Source organism: Myotis nattereri (genome assembly GCF_964212035.1).
Source record: "Myotis nattereri genome assembly, chromosome: 2".
Lineage (NCBI taxonomy): Eukaryota > Metazoa > Chordata > Mammalia > Chiroptera > Vespertilionidae > Myotis > Myotis nattereri.
This window is the reverse complement of record NC_138076.1, coordinates 198,846,172-198,862,500: the sequence shown is the minus strand read 5'-3', so window position 1 is coordinate 198,862,500 and position 16,329 is coordinate 198,846,172. Positions and strand designations below refer to the sequence as shown.

The window sequence follows — 16,329 nt, the reverse complement described above, 5'->3', positions numbered from 1 at the left end:
AATTTAAACAGGGGGCCAGTTCACTGTCCCTCAGACCTTTGGAGGGCCGGACTATAGTTTAAAAAAACAACTATGAACAAATTCCTATGCACGCTGCACATATCTTATTTTGAAGTAAAAAAACAAAACGGGAACAAATACAATATTTGTATTTGCATGTGGCCTGTGGGCCGTAGTTTGAGGACCCCTGATTTAGAGGAAGAGATCGTTTTTTAGTGTATTTTTTAAAATATACTTTTATTGATTTCAGAGAGGAAGGGAGAGATAGAAACATCAATGATGAGAATCATTGATCGGCTGCCTCCTGCACGCCCCCTACTGGGGATCAAGCCCACAACCCGAGCATGCGGCCTTGACAGGAATTGAACCCAAGATCCTTCAGTCCGCAGGCCGACGCTCTATCCACTGAGCCAAACCAGCTAGGGCAAAAGAGGTAGTTTTGTCCTTAGTTGTTTAATTCATTTGTTTGAAAATTGTTTGAGTGCTCAGTGTGTGCCCAGCACAAGTGTAGGTGCTTTGGGGGCTACATAGCTGGCTAACAAGTATTCCCTGATCTTACAGAACTTACAATTGGCTATGAGGGGGTTTAATCAGGGCTCTGGTTGCAAGAAACAGTAATCCAAGTTATCTCATGTTGGGGAGGGGGAGACGTTTAATCTATTAATTTCATGAGTATCCCAAGGGAAGAATTGTGCTATACCCAGTGCTCGTGGGATCTGGAACCACAAGGGCAGTACCAATAGAGACAGAGCTCTCTCTCCTTCGAAGAGACCAGAGCATCAACCTCACCCAGGCACTTGTTAGAAATATAGAATGTCAGGCTCCACCTCAGAGCTGCTGAGTCAGAATCTGCATTTGTAATAAAATCCTGAGGAAATTCATGTGGATGTTGAGAAGGATTGCCAAAGAGAAACTTGAGGGAGGCTGACCTGATCAGAGGCTGCAACTCCTTGGGTGAAGGTGTGGTTTTGCCCGCATCTCCCAGGTTCTTCAAGGCTTATCGGTTTTTCTCAGTCAATACTACTATTCATTTTTTGTATATGTCCTTGCAAGTTTTTCTATGAACATATTTATTTTTTAAATATATTTTTATTGATTTCAGAGAGGAGGAGGGAGAGGGATAGAAACATCAACAATGGTGAGAATCATTGATCGGCTGCCTCCTGCATGCCCCCTACTGGGGATTGAGTCCACAACCCAGCAGGGGCCCTTGACTGTTCATGATACCAAATGAACTGTAAATTATGCTCCATGGAATCATCTTGATACAATAATGCATTTTAGACATGAAAAAAACAATTTTCAGCATTTAAAATACAAATTTATCTGAAAATTCATTTATGAAGAATATTTGTTTCTATCAGTGCCAAATAAACAAGGCACTCATCTTATTTGGTGCTAGTTCTACTCATTGAAATAATGACTCACAAATCTATAATTTAATAGCCATGCTGAGAAGGAACCCTAAAATCTGAATGTCACTAAGCTCATGGTCATGATCTTGTCTTCAAGTCAGATAGCTTCCATGGCAAATACTGGATGAAAAACTTTATGTTCCCTAACAGTAGATGTAAAATTATTTATTTCAATAATATATATGGTCTCTTATGAGGGAATGAGGGAGTCATCCTCAGCTGTGAAATTTCCCTGCACTATTATCAGTGAAAGCTTCAATTGTCAATATAATCAGTAAATCATTGTTTATCCGTAAGTAAAAGTGAGTCACATTATATTTTCATATGTTAATGATGTTTTAATAGTTTCAATCTTGCTAAATACAACCCCCTGGGGTTGATTCATGGGTCTTCAAATAATATTGTCCTTCACATGAATTATCCTCCATTTTCAAATCTCGTATATACCACATTCCACAAAGAAAGCCAGCAGACTTGTACATCAAATCACAGTATTAGATAAGAATTACAGTATGTCTTGTGTTTTCATTCAGCATAGCCAGCATTTATGAAGTGACTGTTGCAGGCATGGCACATTAGTCCATAGAAACTCATGGAAACTTTGGAATTGTTGCTTTCTAGGAAACTCAAGTCACATTGTAATAACCCAAAGGTTCATAAGCCCTATCAATGATGAAGGTACACCTCATGGACTCCTATGACCATTGCTAAAAATGTGAAGGCAGGGCTGCCTTTTAAGAGAGAAATGATTCAGTAATATCTGAGGTAAGAACTGACTTATTAAGCTACCACATTATTATTTGATCTAGCAGGAGAGGCATAGATAGCACTTTTGAGCTAGATTCCTTGAAGTTTGGGGTTTTTTCCTTAGCCATGTGGTACCTGAAATTTTTAACAATTATTTTGTGATTTATCTCATAAATGATAAAAATTATATGAAGTTTTATAACCTTATGCTAAAGAAACAGTGTATAACTCTAATTTAGCAGCAAGACTGCCATGCACCAAACTTCATGGACATATGGACACTTCTATCCCAAAAAGTTATCATGGAAATGTTAAACTCACTTTGAAATATGCTCAAAACACTTCATGAAGTTTTCACAAAATGGAGATTTAAGCTGTTACTTCTTTTTCAGTCCAATTGTTACTACATATGCATAATTTAGCAAAACTCAGGCTGGTGTTTTTTTTTTAATTGACTTTTAGAGAGAAACATCGATTTGTTGGTCCACTTACTTATGCACTCATTGGCTGTCTTGTATGTGCCTTGACTGGGGATTGAACCTGCAACCTTGGTGTATCTGGACAATGCTCTAACGAACTGAGCTACCCAGCCAGAGCCAATATTTTTATGATTTCAGAGAGAAGGAAGAGGGATAGAAACATCAGTGATGAGAATCATTGATCGGCTGCTGCCGGGAGCTGGTCCATGCTTGCTGTTTCAAGGGACCTGGCATATATGGCATACTGTTCTTAATATGTTTGCTCACCTTCTAGGCACTATGTGTTTTAACCAAGGTCTCTGAGAAAGGTTGTTTCCCCAGGTAGGGATTTTCCCCTGAAGTTAGGGAGGGAATAAAACCTCTTAACTAAGTACCAGGTGGGTAATTAATCACTTTAACTACAAACAATCATGCTTAAGCTACATAATCTTTACTCCCTGGAATGGAGATAAGAAACACCCTAACCTTTGAAATAGAGATTGATAGGATTGGAATCAACTGGTATAAATACAGATGTAACAAGACAGAACGAAGAGAGACAGAAATTGGCACAGAACCTACACAGAACGTTCTCTAGAGACAGAAGAACTTCGCTGGAGAGAATATGGCAAAAGATCCTGGACAGAAACTGGCCTCAGAACCTAGAGACAGAACCTAGCGAGAGAACATGGCAAAAGATCCTGCACTGAACCTGACTACAGAAATTGGCAAGAGAACCTGACTAGAACCTGGTGACTGAACCTGGCTGGAGAACCTGGACAGAACCTGACTGGAGAACCTAGCGAGGGAACATGGCTACAGAGCCTGGTTGGAGAACCTGGAGAACCTAACAAGAGAACATGGACACAGAACCTGGCTAGAGATCCTAAGCAGAACCTCTCTGGAGATCGAGACCAGAACTTGGCTGGAGATCCTGGCTAGGCTGCTGATCAACTGAACGCTGTCTCCCTGTCCTTCTTTCTTCGCCGACTCCATCTACGCCTTTGGGAAACCCTGGACCCGCTGGGGTTGGACCCCGGCAGGCTGCCTCCTGTATGCCCCTACTGGGGATCAAGCCCCACACCCAGGCATGTGCCCTTGACCAGAATCGAACCCGGGACCCTTCAGTTCGCAGGCCTATGCTCTATCCAGAGCCAAACCAGCTAGCTAGTCATAGAAGATTTTAAAGAGCACAGTACACAATGCAAAAATTCAATTATATGCCAAAATCAACTTCTCAAAATATAATTATTTATCCATATTTAAATTGAATTAAATCAAATTTTTGAAAATTTAGGATGTTTCCTAAAAATATAGGAACTCTCTTGAGTGACAAAACCTGAGACATGACAATTTATGAGTAGGGATCAGAGGACTGAACCAACAGTGGTTAGTTTGCATTTTTCTTTCCATTTTAGGATTAAATCTTTAAAAACTAGTTTTAAAAATAATTATCAAGTCACACACAAATCATGACCAGTTGGATTTATTTCAACAGCAAATTTGAAACTCGTGCCTTAAGCAAGAGTACTACAGTAATTATATCAGGAATAGACGATTTCCTACACTGTCAAATATATAAAAGTTCCTTTAGCACTTCCGTCAACACTGACCAAAAGCGGATTCAGTCCATATGTGCATCGATCTATCTACTCGGTTAATCCAAGCTTCTTCTTCAGAGACTCTGGCATCTCAGGTGGAGGAGGGCGAGGGAGCCTGAAGTAGACCTTCACGGAGTCATAGATGAACCACTGTAGTGCAGTCAGAGTGCCGATCATGATGATACGGGCAAAGAGTCCCTTCCACACACCTGGTTAAAAAATGAAATATGAGTGAAAAATGGAATATACAAAGCAAGTGTTATTCTTTCTTTAGAGGAAGAACAATCCTACCTTTAAATCCAAGTCTCTGGAGGACCTGAGTAGCAGTGCTACCCTTCTCTTTATTCAACACAGACACCACAGAATCAGCAGGGTGAGAAACAATTGCACAGAAGACTCCAGCTGAAAAAAGTCAAGAAATATGATTCAATATGGGGTCAGTTAAGAAAAAAAAAAGCAACCACACCACAGCCAACAATATTGACATGACTAAGTAATAAAATTTTGTAGTTCTTAAGAACAAAGCAGAATTAGAGTAAGACTGACAAGAAAGGTTATAAAGTGATCTACCCAATCTTTCAAAAGTTTTCATATTCAGCTTTTAATCAACACTTTCTTTTGTATTTTTAAATCTGTTCTAAACAAAACAAACAAAAAACAAATAGGAGAGTAGTCATATCAATGTATTTCCAAAGCTTAACCATGCAAACCATGACTCCTGAAGGTCGTATGAAATGCTATGGGAAGATAACTTCTTTGGAGTATTTTTTCACAAGAGGTCAGTAATGCAAATAACTGTCTTTCATTTCAGACAAGCGTGATCTAAGTAATTCATACCTATGTAACCGGCCACAAATGTTACAACCAGCTGCTCTCCCTTGGTACATTCACTTCGGGGCTTAGGAACCACAAACTTGTACAATGCTTCAACAGTACGTTCAAAGCAGGCAAACTTCATCATGGTGTATGGTATCTGTCTCATCCACAGAGGAGCAACCCCCTTGTAGAATCTAGGAAATCACAGGATTTATTTTAGTCAGTTGCATATATTTATCTAGCACAATTTTCATCATTAACAGAAGTGTCCGCACACCAGTCAAGTCCTGATAATACAAAAATGGCAGCACAATGGCATGCCATTTGTATCAGAACCTAAGACTAACATGCAGGTATATTTATCTCACATGCCAATGACTCAAGCACCTTTGACTGTACAACCAAAAAGTTGCTGGATGTTTCTTGACTGGAACTACAAGAAACAGTAAAGTTTACAAGTAGAACTCAGTTCAAGATTGGCATCCACAAAGGTGGATCTAAGGAAGCATGTTGTGGCCTGACCATATGCAAATTCTTAACTGTGAACACAGATGACAGGAATTCTAAATAAAGTCTCCCCAAAAGTTAACAGTTAATGTTTATGTCAAATATCAAGTCACTTGTAGACTGACAAATGGTCCCTCCCTCCCTACTTTAGAGAAAATTCTTAATTCAGGGCTCAAACCATGTTATCAACTTATTCTTGCCCTTGGAGTTTATGTTCTATGTAAAGGGGTTGAGGGGATGGACATTAAACAAAAAATTTTTAAAGTCTGGTAGGCTTAATGCTAACAAATGCAGTTCCCTCAAATGAGTACCTTATACTATAAATTTAGGCAAATGTTTACTTACGCATTTAAGCCTTCTTCCTTATACATTTTGGGAGCCGCATCCCTTAGAGTGTTGGCATAACCTGGTTGGGTTTGAATTCGAACCTTAGCAGCTTCCATAGGAGCCAGGGCGATGTCAGCAAAGAATTCAGCACTGGCAGAGGCGGCCAAATACAGTGATGTGCGCCAGAGATAGGTGTTTTCCTAAGCGAAAAACACGAGGGAAGTGAATTGGCTATTTTCAATTTTACTTTAAGGGACAGTTCTAGGAAACAGTTAAATTTCAGACATTTTAAGTATTTCTCTATCATACAGTTCATGGATAATACACATGATATGAGACTGAATATGTTTACCTCTCAAAACTTCAACCACAGTGCAATGTGACTAGCTTTAACGGCGAGGTACCAAGAATGGTTGATCCCTGAACTACACTAAAGAATCTGTGGAGGAGACTGTGCCATGAGTGACCACTGCTGGAACCTCATTCTAGATCCAGCACAGAGATTGCTTCCTGAAAATTCACCCAAAGACGGCCTGATGGACCTGTCCCTTACACCCCCGATGTGTGGGTTCCGTTGCCCTGCCACAAGCAAGCATGTAAGGCATTTTCCCTTTATCTGGGGCAGGTCACATGCAAGTCTCCCAACCATCTCTCCCAGTCCTAAATAACTCCTAGTGCCTACCATGTGGTAGGACATCCATGCCTCGACTTGCTGCCAACCAAGACATGCTTAATGTGTAAATTCCCTTAATAAACTCTTGACATAAACTCAAAATCCAACTTTTTGAAAAGCAGCGGTATATAATAAAAAGAGCACTGAAATAATGATATATATATATATATTTTTCATCTTGTCGTTGCTAGAACAGACTTATGATTCAAAACATGTTGCTTACCATTTCTGAGACCATTTCCTCAGTTCTAAAATGAGGTGGGTCAGACAAAAATCTAAGATCCTTTTTGGTTTTAACTTTAAGTTAAAAGCTCAGGACTTTCAATTGCAAAGTTAACTTACATACCTCTCCAAGCATGTTGCTATACAAGACTTTGAAGACTTCATAAAAGCCAAATTTGCAGAGCCCCTGCATAGAGTAGCCAATGAAAGTTGGAGCCCATCCTTTAGCCAAACCACGAACACCATCCTCTTTAAGTGTAACTGAGAATCCGTTAAATATGCCTTTATACTTCTGGGGGTCCACCTATATTTAAAACAAAAAGAAAAAAAATGTACCGAAGAGCTAACATTTCTCATAAATACTTAATTTTCTTATTAGTTTTTCTTCCCGTTTGGTTCTAAAATAAACTTCAGCAACTACACAAAAGGTAGAACAACACAAAATCACCACATGGTAACAGCTTATTATCTATAATTATCTTTGTAAATGTGTACATCAAGCATGTCAAATTTGCGACCCACAAGCCGCAAGTTTGACGTGCTTGGTGTACATTGAGGTTTATCTTTCTTTCAGTTAGACTTAAGTCTTGGAGGGTTAGTTCAGAGGGTAAAATGTCTACAATACAAAAATACATAACAAAACTGACTCTAAGAGAATTCTCACCATCCAATTCTAACATGTTAAAGATTTAGTTTCAAAACTACTGTCTAAATAACAGATAACTCTACAGGCATGCCTTAGAGATATTGCAGGTTCAGTTCCAGACCACTACAATAAAGATAATGTCACAGTAAAGCAAGTCACACACATTTCTTGGTTTCCCAGTGCCTAAGAGTTATGTTTACACTATACTGTTGTCTATTAAGTGTGCAATAGCATTGTCTAAAAAGACAATGTAAATACCTTAAATAAAAAATACTTTATTGCTAAAAATGCTAACCGCCACCCGAGCTTTTCAGCAACTCATAATCTTTTTGCTCCTGAAGGGTCTTGCCTGTATGCCTGTATATCTCTGATATAGGCTAGCCCATTAAGTAGATTACACTATAAAGTCAATAAAGTTTTGTGAACTTAATACAATCAAACTAAATACAAGTTAAAAAGGTACATCAACATAATGAGTGTCTTCTGACCTCAACTCACTTCAAGACACATGCATAAAAAATATTAAAGGTATATTTCATATCCTTTCTATTAACTAAATGGGAAAAAAATCTTATCTCACTATTTCTGCCAGTACTACAAGGGCCGGTATACATCACCTTCCTCTCCCTGCTAATATTTCACTTCCTTTCTCTTTTAGGTAAGTAGACTTCTAATCCTGTTTGGAACAAATAAATTTTTAAGGTTTGATTATTTTTGCTTCAATAATCCTAATCAAGATATTCTAATTATTTAAAAACCTTTTATGTAAGTGAATATATAAAAAGCTATACCCACAAAATTTTAATATTAAGATACATTTTTAAATCTACATAGCACTCTCTACCTTAATCTTATCAATTAAGAGATGTAAAGTTTCTTCACATAATACACAAAGAATGATTACCCACTCTGACACATAACTGCTTATAAAATGACTACTTGGAACATAAAGAACCAGTAGGTCTTGAAGAGGCACTCTAGCCAGAAATGAGCCCAAAAGCAAAAAAGCATTTAGGGCCAGAGTCTGAGATCCAACAATCTACGCACATTCTTATTTTAAAAGAGGCATTTCTTGGATTTAAAATGCTAATTAAAACAAAGAAATTGAGGTTTGGTTTCCTACTAAAGTTTCTAGCAGTTCTTCTGTATTCAAATTCTTCTCATTTGTGAAGTCCTTTCAGATTATTTGGAATGAAGTCCCACATGAAAGCTTTTAACATTGTTATCCCAATACAAACCTGCATGCGGCACTTCACTAAATCCAGAGGAACGACGGCGGTGTGTGTGATACCACAACTTAAGACCCCACCAAAGCCACACAGTGCATAAAACTTCATGGAGCCATATTCACAACTGTACTCTGTAATAAGACAAGACACACCATGCATTTTAGTATAAAACTCATGTTATTACTGTTCTCAACTTACCTCCTGGACAGTTAGGTTTCCACACAGCTTGTTAGTAGATGACTACATCTTACAACTTAGCCATGCGCCAACAATATGCTTTAGTCAGTCCCACATGCAAAACAAACCTGCATTCTGCATTTAACCAGATCTAGAGGAACCAATGCTGTATGTGTTGTGCCACAGCTAATAATTCCTCCAATTCCACAAAGGATAAAGAATCTGCCAGATCCATAGTCACAGCTATACTCCTCTGATTGGGGGAAGAAAAAAAAATCAAGTAAGTATTTCTTCAGATGACGAAGGCCATGGGAATGAAGAGAACTGTTTCCCTGTGGGATAATTGTACTATCGCAACTGAACAGCTCTGGCCACCTGTTTACAATTAGGTTGAAAGGTGAGTTTCCACCTAGCTCGAGTAACAAGAAATTCACGGTCACAATTAAAACAATCACCAAAAGATGATGAAGATTCCATCTGTGAGAAAAAAAAGTTTCCTACATTAATGATTAAAATCAAACTTCCAATCATTAATCGCTGGTAAGAACACACTTCCGAGTACAAATCAAACTCAGAAGGAGCACTCGGCTTGCCAAATCCTAGGCTGACCCCAGCCACTGACCAGTCCCACCCCCACTGGATTCCCACAGCGCACCGCTGGGGAAACACACATTCCTGCCCTCAAGCTCATGGACTCCGCCAAGGACGCCGGCGTTCCCTTTCAAATAGGACGGAATGCTAGGGAAAGGGTTTTCTGCCCACGCTAAAGGCTCAGCAACAGAAACACATACCCGATTTAAGAAAAACAGACCTGAGATTTTACAGGTACGATGTCACCGTGCAGGAGTTACAAGTGCGTTTTCAGGTTTCTCGCACAATTCATTTAAATGGCGTCTAACCACCAAGAATCCCCAGAAATAAGACCAAAGGGATCCCATACCGATGACGTCCTTTCTGCGGCCCAGATACCTGATCTGAGGCTGCACCGCGCCGCCTCCACCAGCCGCACTGAGAGAGACCCCGTTATCTCACACTATCCTGGGCCAACACCTAACGGAGGAGGGAGTGCTTTTCAGGAGAAAATTAAGGCCAGATCCAAGAACAGGTAATACCGTCGGACCTGCAGGTGGCCAGGGGTTAGGAAGGAGACTTTACCCAGTGCTGACCCAGCGGACTGACGGCGGCGATAAGGGGCGAGTCAAGGCCTCTCCCCGCTGCTCCCTCGAGGACGCGGAGGTCACGGAGCGAGCCGGGCCTCGGCCTCCCACGCCCTTGACTGGAGGGAGGGCCAAGGCTCCGACACCCGGCCTGCGAGGAGCGGGCTGACATCCCCCCGCGAGCACGCGGGCGCCGTCCTGTCCTTCCCTGCCCTCCAGGCCGCGCGCAGGCCAGCGAGGCCCCGCGGACCGAGTGGGCATAACGAGCGTAGCGGGGCAGGGCCTGAGCTCACCTTCCACCGCGGCGGCTGCCAGGCTGCGGGAGCGGCGGGGCGGGCCCGGGGGCCCGGCGGGGCTGCTGGAGGGGCCCGCGAGGCCATCGTGCACTAGCTGCAGGTGGGGCGCGTTGAAGGGGTTCGCCCGCGCCAGGTGCGCCACAGACGAGAACATCTTCCTAGGAGAGGAGGGGCGGGAGGTCAGAGGAAAGGCAAAGGGCGCAGTCAGGCCGACCCAAGGCACCGGCCGCCTGGGTCCCCGATCGGGGCCTTGGTTTTCCCGCCTCCGCGCCCTTGAGGAGGTCACGGCCGCCTCCCCAAAAGAGGAGGTCGGCCGGGCCTACCGCCAAAGCATCATCCCCCAGGGGCGCCGCTCGCCGCTCCCCGCCACCCCGCACCTGCCGCGCGGAAGGCCGGACCAGACTCACTCCTTAAGATGGCGAACACACCCGCGCTCCGCGGAAACGCAGCGGCTCACAGAGACCGAACGTCCTCCGAGCCCTTAGATGAGTGTCCTTCGCGCATCGTCAGCGTGACGTACGCAGCCAGTCACTACAGTCAGGCGACACCCATTGGCGGAGAAGAGCGCCGCGGCAGCAACGTCATCGCGTTCTCCTAGCAACCCTATCCCCGCCCCACCGGCCCCAGCCCTTCCGGTCCGGCTTCTGCGCAAGAGGATTCGTGCTGCGCAGGCGCGCGAGCGGGGCCGGCTTTTTGAGTGGTGTGGGAGTTGTGCTCGTGACCTCCTCCTCCGCGTCCCTTCACCTTGAAGAGTCTCTCCTTGACGCCGGGGCTTCCGTTCTTTTCCATTGAAGTGAGTCCCGGTATAATAGTCGCTTAAAAAACAAACAAACACGGAATGCTTGATGCGAATCATTTCGGGTGTTGCGGTGAGAATGTCCCTGCAGTGTTTAGTGTCACTTCCATTGACGTGACGTGTAGACATGGCTGCAAGACTTTAGGAGAGGATTTTTAAAAGGAAATGTGCAGCAAGAATTCTAAAGGTAGACAAAACAGCTTGCTGCTTCATCACAGTATTTTATGTAACATTAAAACATTCAACACACGCCGTGTAAGCCCTGGGGGTCCAGAGATGAGCTAGAGTGAAAGTGGCTGGCAGCAGATGTTTGTGTGTTGAATAAATTTAGAAAACCTTCATTAGATTCAGCTTAACAGAGAAGGGCCTACTTTAATGAAGGGGGAGTTTAGTAGAGGTCAAACCTCTGAGGAAAGAGTGACAATAGGGAATATAGAAAACCGAGTCCCTGTAACCAAGCCGCTAAAAGTAACATTATGAAGGTTTGAGAGGCATGAGAAACCCATTCAATTCTTGTTCCAACGAGCCTGGGAACTTAAACTTTTGAACTTTCCAGTCCATGTATCTGGACATAACCAGGTCTCTGATGACCCCCTGAAAAGGACTCAGGGCCCAGGACCTGACAGCCATCATCCAGACTGCCTGACACCTGACTGATAATCATCCTAGAGTCTACCTTACGCAGTTTACACAGGACCCTGTGCTTGGTTTAATGCCATGTTGTCACCATTTGAAACTCTTAATAATTTATGAACATGTTAAAAAAAAAAACAAACAGGATGCAACCAAGTAAATTAGAAGATCTAATTGGCTTTATTAAGCGATTCATGATTCGGGCAACATCCCATCTAGCAACTAGAAGAGTGCCCTGAAGGGCAATACAAAATGGAAGGTTTGTATAGGAAGAAGGATGAGCAAGGGAACTATCAACGAAAGACAAGAGAATTCTTTTTAGACCCAGATATCTTCTTTTGGGATAAAGGAAAAGGCAAGGGTTTTAATCAGCTGATTGCCTCTTCTTTCTATGGGGGTGGGGGTGGGGGTGGGGGTGGGGGTGGCAGGGAGGAGAAAGAAAGGGCCCATGGTACAGAAATACCTTACTGTTGATTAACCAGAAAGTCCAGATGGGTTGATTAAGATTATATTTCTTGGAGAGGTTGAAACTGCAGTTAAGTCAGGCATTAAATCTAGGTCTGATACATTGGGCTTTTAGCATGAGTGATGCCATTTTGGGCCTGTGGTTTTCTTTTTAGCAAACAAGAGATCCTGCATTTTTGGAATGGGCCCTGCAGATTATGTAGCTGGAGCTGGATGGGAATAATGCCTATCTTGCAGAGTTCATGAGAACTCAGTAACATGATTTCTAAAAGTGAGCATTTTTAGCTAAGGAGCCAGGTCGGGGACGGGGGTGAGTGGATGAGAAGTTACTAAGAGAGAGAGTAGGATAATTCTTGCTAAATTGGTCTAATAGGATTCTTGCTGAAGGCAAGCCAAGGTAATCAGATACCACTTGGAGGGAAGAATTTTATCAACTATCAACTAAACTGACTTGACAGAATTCTTGTTACACTTGGGATCTTGAAGGACATGCCCAATAGCAGGCCTAGTGGGAAAAGGGCTCAGAAGAGCCTAACCAAAGTTTGTTCAAGGAGAGAGTCTTCTTACCTAATGGGATCTCCTGCCATGGGTACTAGAAGCAATGGGAGGTGTTGACAATTAATTGATCTTGAGGAGGATCAGCAGACCCTGCAAGGCAACCAAATCAGGGGAGGCCATTATAGATTTTACAGGTAAGGAGTGTCTAGGCTCCTCAGCAAGGGAGGAGGCTCAGCAGAATTTAGGGGTTTGTGATACCAGAAACATCTGAATCTGCTCATCTGTTCCCATTCCGGTGTTCAGAGGCTCACTGCTCCTCAAAAAATGAAATAAATTCTCTACCTGTAACATGAGACCTGCAAGATTGGGAATTCAGTTGCATTCAGGATTAGATTTGGGGTTTGGTTTTTAGAGATTACAGCCTTGGCAGATACTGGAAGGCAGTCATATAAACTTTCTGGTCCTTTATCTCATCTTGAACTGAGACTTTAAAGCCCTAAGCTTATCATTCCCTTTCCCCCATTTAAGCATAATTAGGAGAAACCAACCAACTCCACTGTATGTCTTATTTTCACTTAAATACTCTATGGAAGTATCTACTTAGTCACCAAAAACCTCGATTCTTTAGCTATCAAATACAGGTGTCCACAAGTGTGATATTAAGAAACTGTTTTGGCTGATGCATGCCATGGACAACCAGTGTCACATTGACAACTGGTCATCAGTGCCTTTAAATCCAAACAAATTCAGAGAACCCATTATTAACATTTGGCTCTCCTGGAATTATTTCTGTTTTAGAGTTTGACCAGAGAAGAGCAAAACCAGTATGAGTCATATGCAATAAGAGATTTATTTTAGGGATTAGATCTTACGAAATTGTGGGAGCTGGCAAAGTTGCCTCTGTGCCTGGGGTTAGACCTAAAATTGCTGTAATTGATAGGACTTACAGTCAAGGCAGGAAAGCTGGACATGAAGTGGGGACAAGCATGGACAAAATGGAACCCACTAAGACAAACTGGACCCCCCGGGGCATAAACTAGACTGTGCCATCTCTCTTTATCACCTACATTGATGATGCAGGAGGCATGGTGCTACCGAGGCATCTGGCCCAAGACTCAGAGACACTGAAGAAGGTCCAGCAGTTACTGAAAGAGTTCCACACCTGGCCACTGCCCACTTCAAGGTGAGCCAGCAGATTAGCAACGATGTGCATGAGCTGCCATAGCACCTCATGTCCTATACTAATCTTTATTTTTTTTTTTTTTTTTTAAATATATTTTATTGATTTTTTACAGAGAGGAAGGGAGAGAGATAGAGAGTTAGAAACATCGATGAGAGAGAAACATCGATCAGCTGCCTCCTGCACATCTCCTACTGGGGATGTGCCCGCAACCCAGGTACATGCCCTTGACCGGAATCGAACCTGGGACCTTTCAGTCCGCAGGCCGACGCTCTATCCGCTGAGCCAAACCGGTTTCGGCCTAATCTTTATTTTTATTTTACTTTATTTTCAGTGAAGTCCTAACAGGATTTCCTTTAATATATTTTATTGATTTTACAGAGAGGAAGGGAGCGGAATAGAGAGTTAGAAAATCGATGAGAGAGAAACATCAGTTAGCTGCCTTCTGCATGCCCCCTACTGGGGATCAAGCCCACAACCAAGGTACATGCCCTTGACCAGAATGGAATCTGGGACCCTTCAGTCTGCCGACTGATGCTCTATCCATTGAGCCAAACCGGTTAGGGCCTATACTAACCTTTCGAATGTAATACCTGCTGCTTCACTTCCGCCTTTGAAATCTTACACAAATTTCCCCTGTGGCCAATCCTCACCCAGAACTGTATTGTGGAGATAAACAGAATTTGAGATGCTAGAAAGATAGAACATCCGAGTGGAACTTTCCAACAAGCATTTGTAAACTTAGATCTAGAGGTCAAGTTTGCATTTAGGATTATCCCTTTCATGGGGAATCACAAGAAAATCCTTAAATAATTCCTACCACAGCCAAGTAATGGAGGGATATAATAAATTATGGAAAGGAGACTGAAGTCCATTTTCATACCTGCCCCGAATAAAAAAGAATAACGTCACTTAGTTGTTGTCTTTTCTTTTTATTAGAAATCTTGTTTACTTTTTTTTTTTTTTAAATATATATTTTATTGATTTTTTACAGAGAGGAAGGGAGAGAGACAGAGAGTTAGAAACATTGATGAGAGAGAAACATCGATCAGCTGCCTCCTGCACATCTCCCACTGGGGATATGCCCGCAACCCAGGTACATGCCCTTGACCGGAATCGAACCTGGGACCTTTCAGTCCCCAGGCCGACGCTCCATCCACTGAGCCAAACCGGCCTCGGCATACTTTTTAAAATAAATATATCTTTATTGATTTCAGAGAGGAAGGGAGAGAGAGATAGAAGCATCAGTGATGAGAGAAAATCATTGATGGGGATCAAGCCCACAACCCAGGCCTGTGCCCTTGACCGGAATTGAACCTGGGACTCTTCAGTCCATAGGCCCAAACTCTGTCCACTGAGCCAAACCAGCCAGGGCTTGTTTACTTTTTTTTTTTTGCATGTCTCTATTAATAGAGTAAGGAGAAATTTGTCTCTTTGTATCTAAAATAAATAAAATGAACTTCACCTTGGGGCCATAATTTTATTCTGGAAAGTTTTACAAGGTCAAACCGTCCCCATTTTCTTTGGAAGGGTATCCTAGGTTGAGCCTAGAGTACCTTGGCTGTAAGATTAGGGGCAACCCCTCTACCGAAGTGCATCCCAATAAGCAGACCCAGCTCTAAGACTCACATTCAGACTCTCAAAAGTCACCCATGTTTGTTTGTGCAGGGTATTGAAACTCTGAAAATTACACATGAATATTAAGGGACATTGTATTTTATAGGAAACTAGAGGCCCGGTGCACAACATTCGTGCACTGGGGCTGCGGGGAGGGGCCTCAGCCCTGCCTGCGCCCTCTCGCACTCCAGAACCCCTCGGGGGATGTCCACCTGCCGACTTAGTGCTGCCTTAGAGGCAGGAGAGGTTCCGCCACCGCTGCTGCGCTCACCAGCAATGAGCCCGGCTTCTGGGGGAGCACACTGACCACCAAGGGGGAGACGCTCAACACAGGAGCTGCCCCCTGGTGGTCAGTGCATGTCATAGCGACTGGTCGATTTGCATATTAGGATTTTATTATCTAGGAGGATAAATGGCAGGTGAATTATTTTACCCAGTCTTTCTTCACATCTAGAAATTTCCTTCTTTCTTCAATTAAAATAATAAAATCTGGCTTGGCCCAGAGAGGAAAGGCTACCTAGATGTGACAGACCCTAAAATAGTCCACATTGAAGGTATACATACGTGTGGCAGCTTTGGTCACTCAATGGCTGCAATCCATCACCCTGACAGCTTTTAAATGAGGCCTGTTCATCACAAATTAGAGGCTCCCGAATCTGGTTCCTCATAAAAGCACTGGAGAGTTTTTAAAACACAGATGTTCTCAGGCCTCAAAAGATTATACTTACTAAGTCCGACGAGGAGTCCTGGAATCTGCCATTTTTAAAGATCCCGAGGTGATTCTTATAGACAGCCAGGTTTAGGAACTGATGCTCTAGGGAATTCAAAGATAAACATGAGCCGGTAGAATGAGCCTGCCATGAGTTTCC

The 16,329-nt window shown here is 42.7% G+C and overlaps 1 protein-coding gene across 3 annotated transcripts; it reads right to left on the bottom strand.

Moving 5' to 3' along the window:
• Window positions 1-4,090: 4,090 nt before the first annotated feature.
• SLC25A3 (solute carrier family 25 member 3) lies at window positions 4,091-11,086 on the bottom strand. Of its 3 annotated transcripts, none has more exons than XM_081080900.1 (8): window positions 10,679-11,086; window positions 10,269-10,429; window positions 8,651-8,772; window positions 6,891-7,070; window positions 5,890-6,071; window positions 5,059-5,231; window positions 4,513-4,623; window positions 4,091-4,430 (listed from the first exon to the last, which is right to left on the bottom strand). In XM_081080900.1, the coding sequence occupies exons 2-8, from the start codon at window positions 10,423-10,425 to the stop codon at window positions 4,270-4,272; spliced, it is 1,086 nt and encodes a 361-aa protein (XP_080937026.1). In that variant the 5' UTR covers window positions 10,426-10,429; window positions 10,679-11,086; the 3' UTR covers window positions 4,091-4,269. The 3 variants fall into 3 exon arrangements, with proteins under 3 accessions (XP_080937026.1, XP_080937027.1, XP_080937028.1); XM_081080901.1 differs by having other exon boundaries at window positions 10,269-10,425; window positions 10,679-10,743; XM_081080902.1 differs by lacking the exons at window positions 8,651-8,772; window positions 10,679-11,086 and adding an exon at window positions 8,947-9,071.
• Window positions 11,087-16,329: the final 5,243 nt, after the last annotated feature.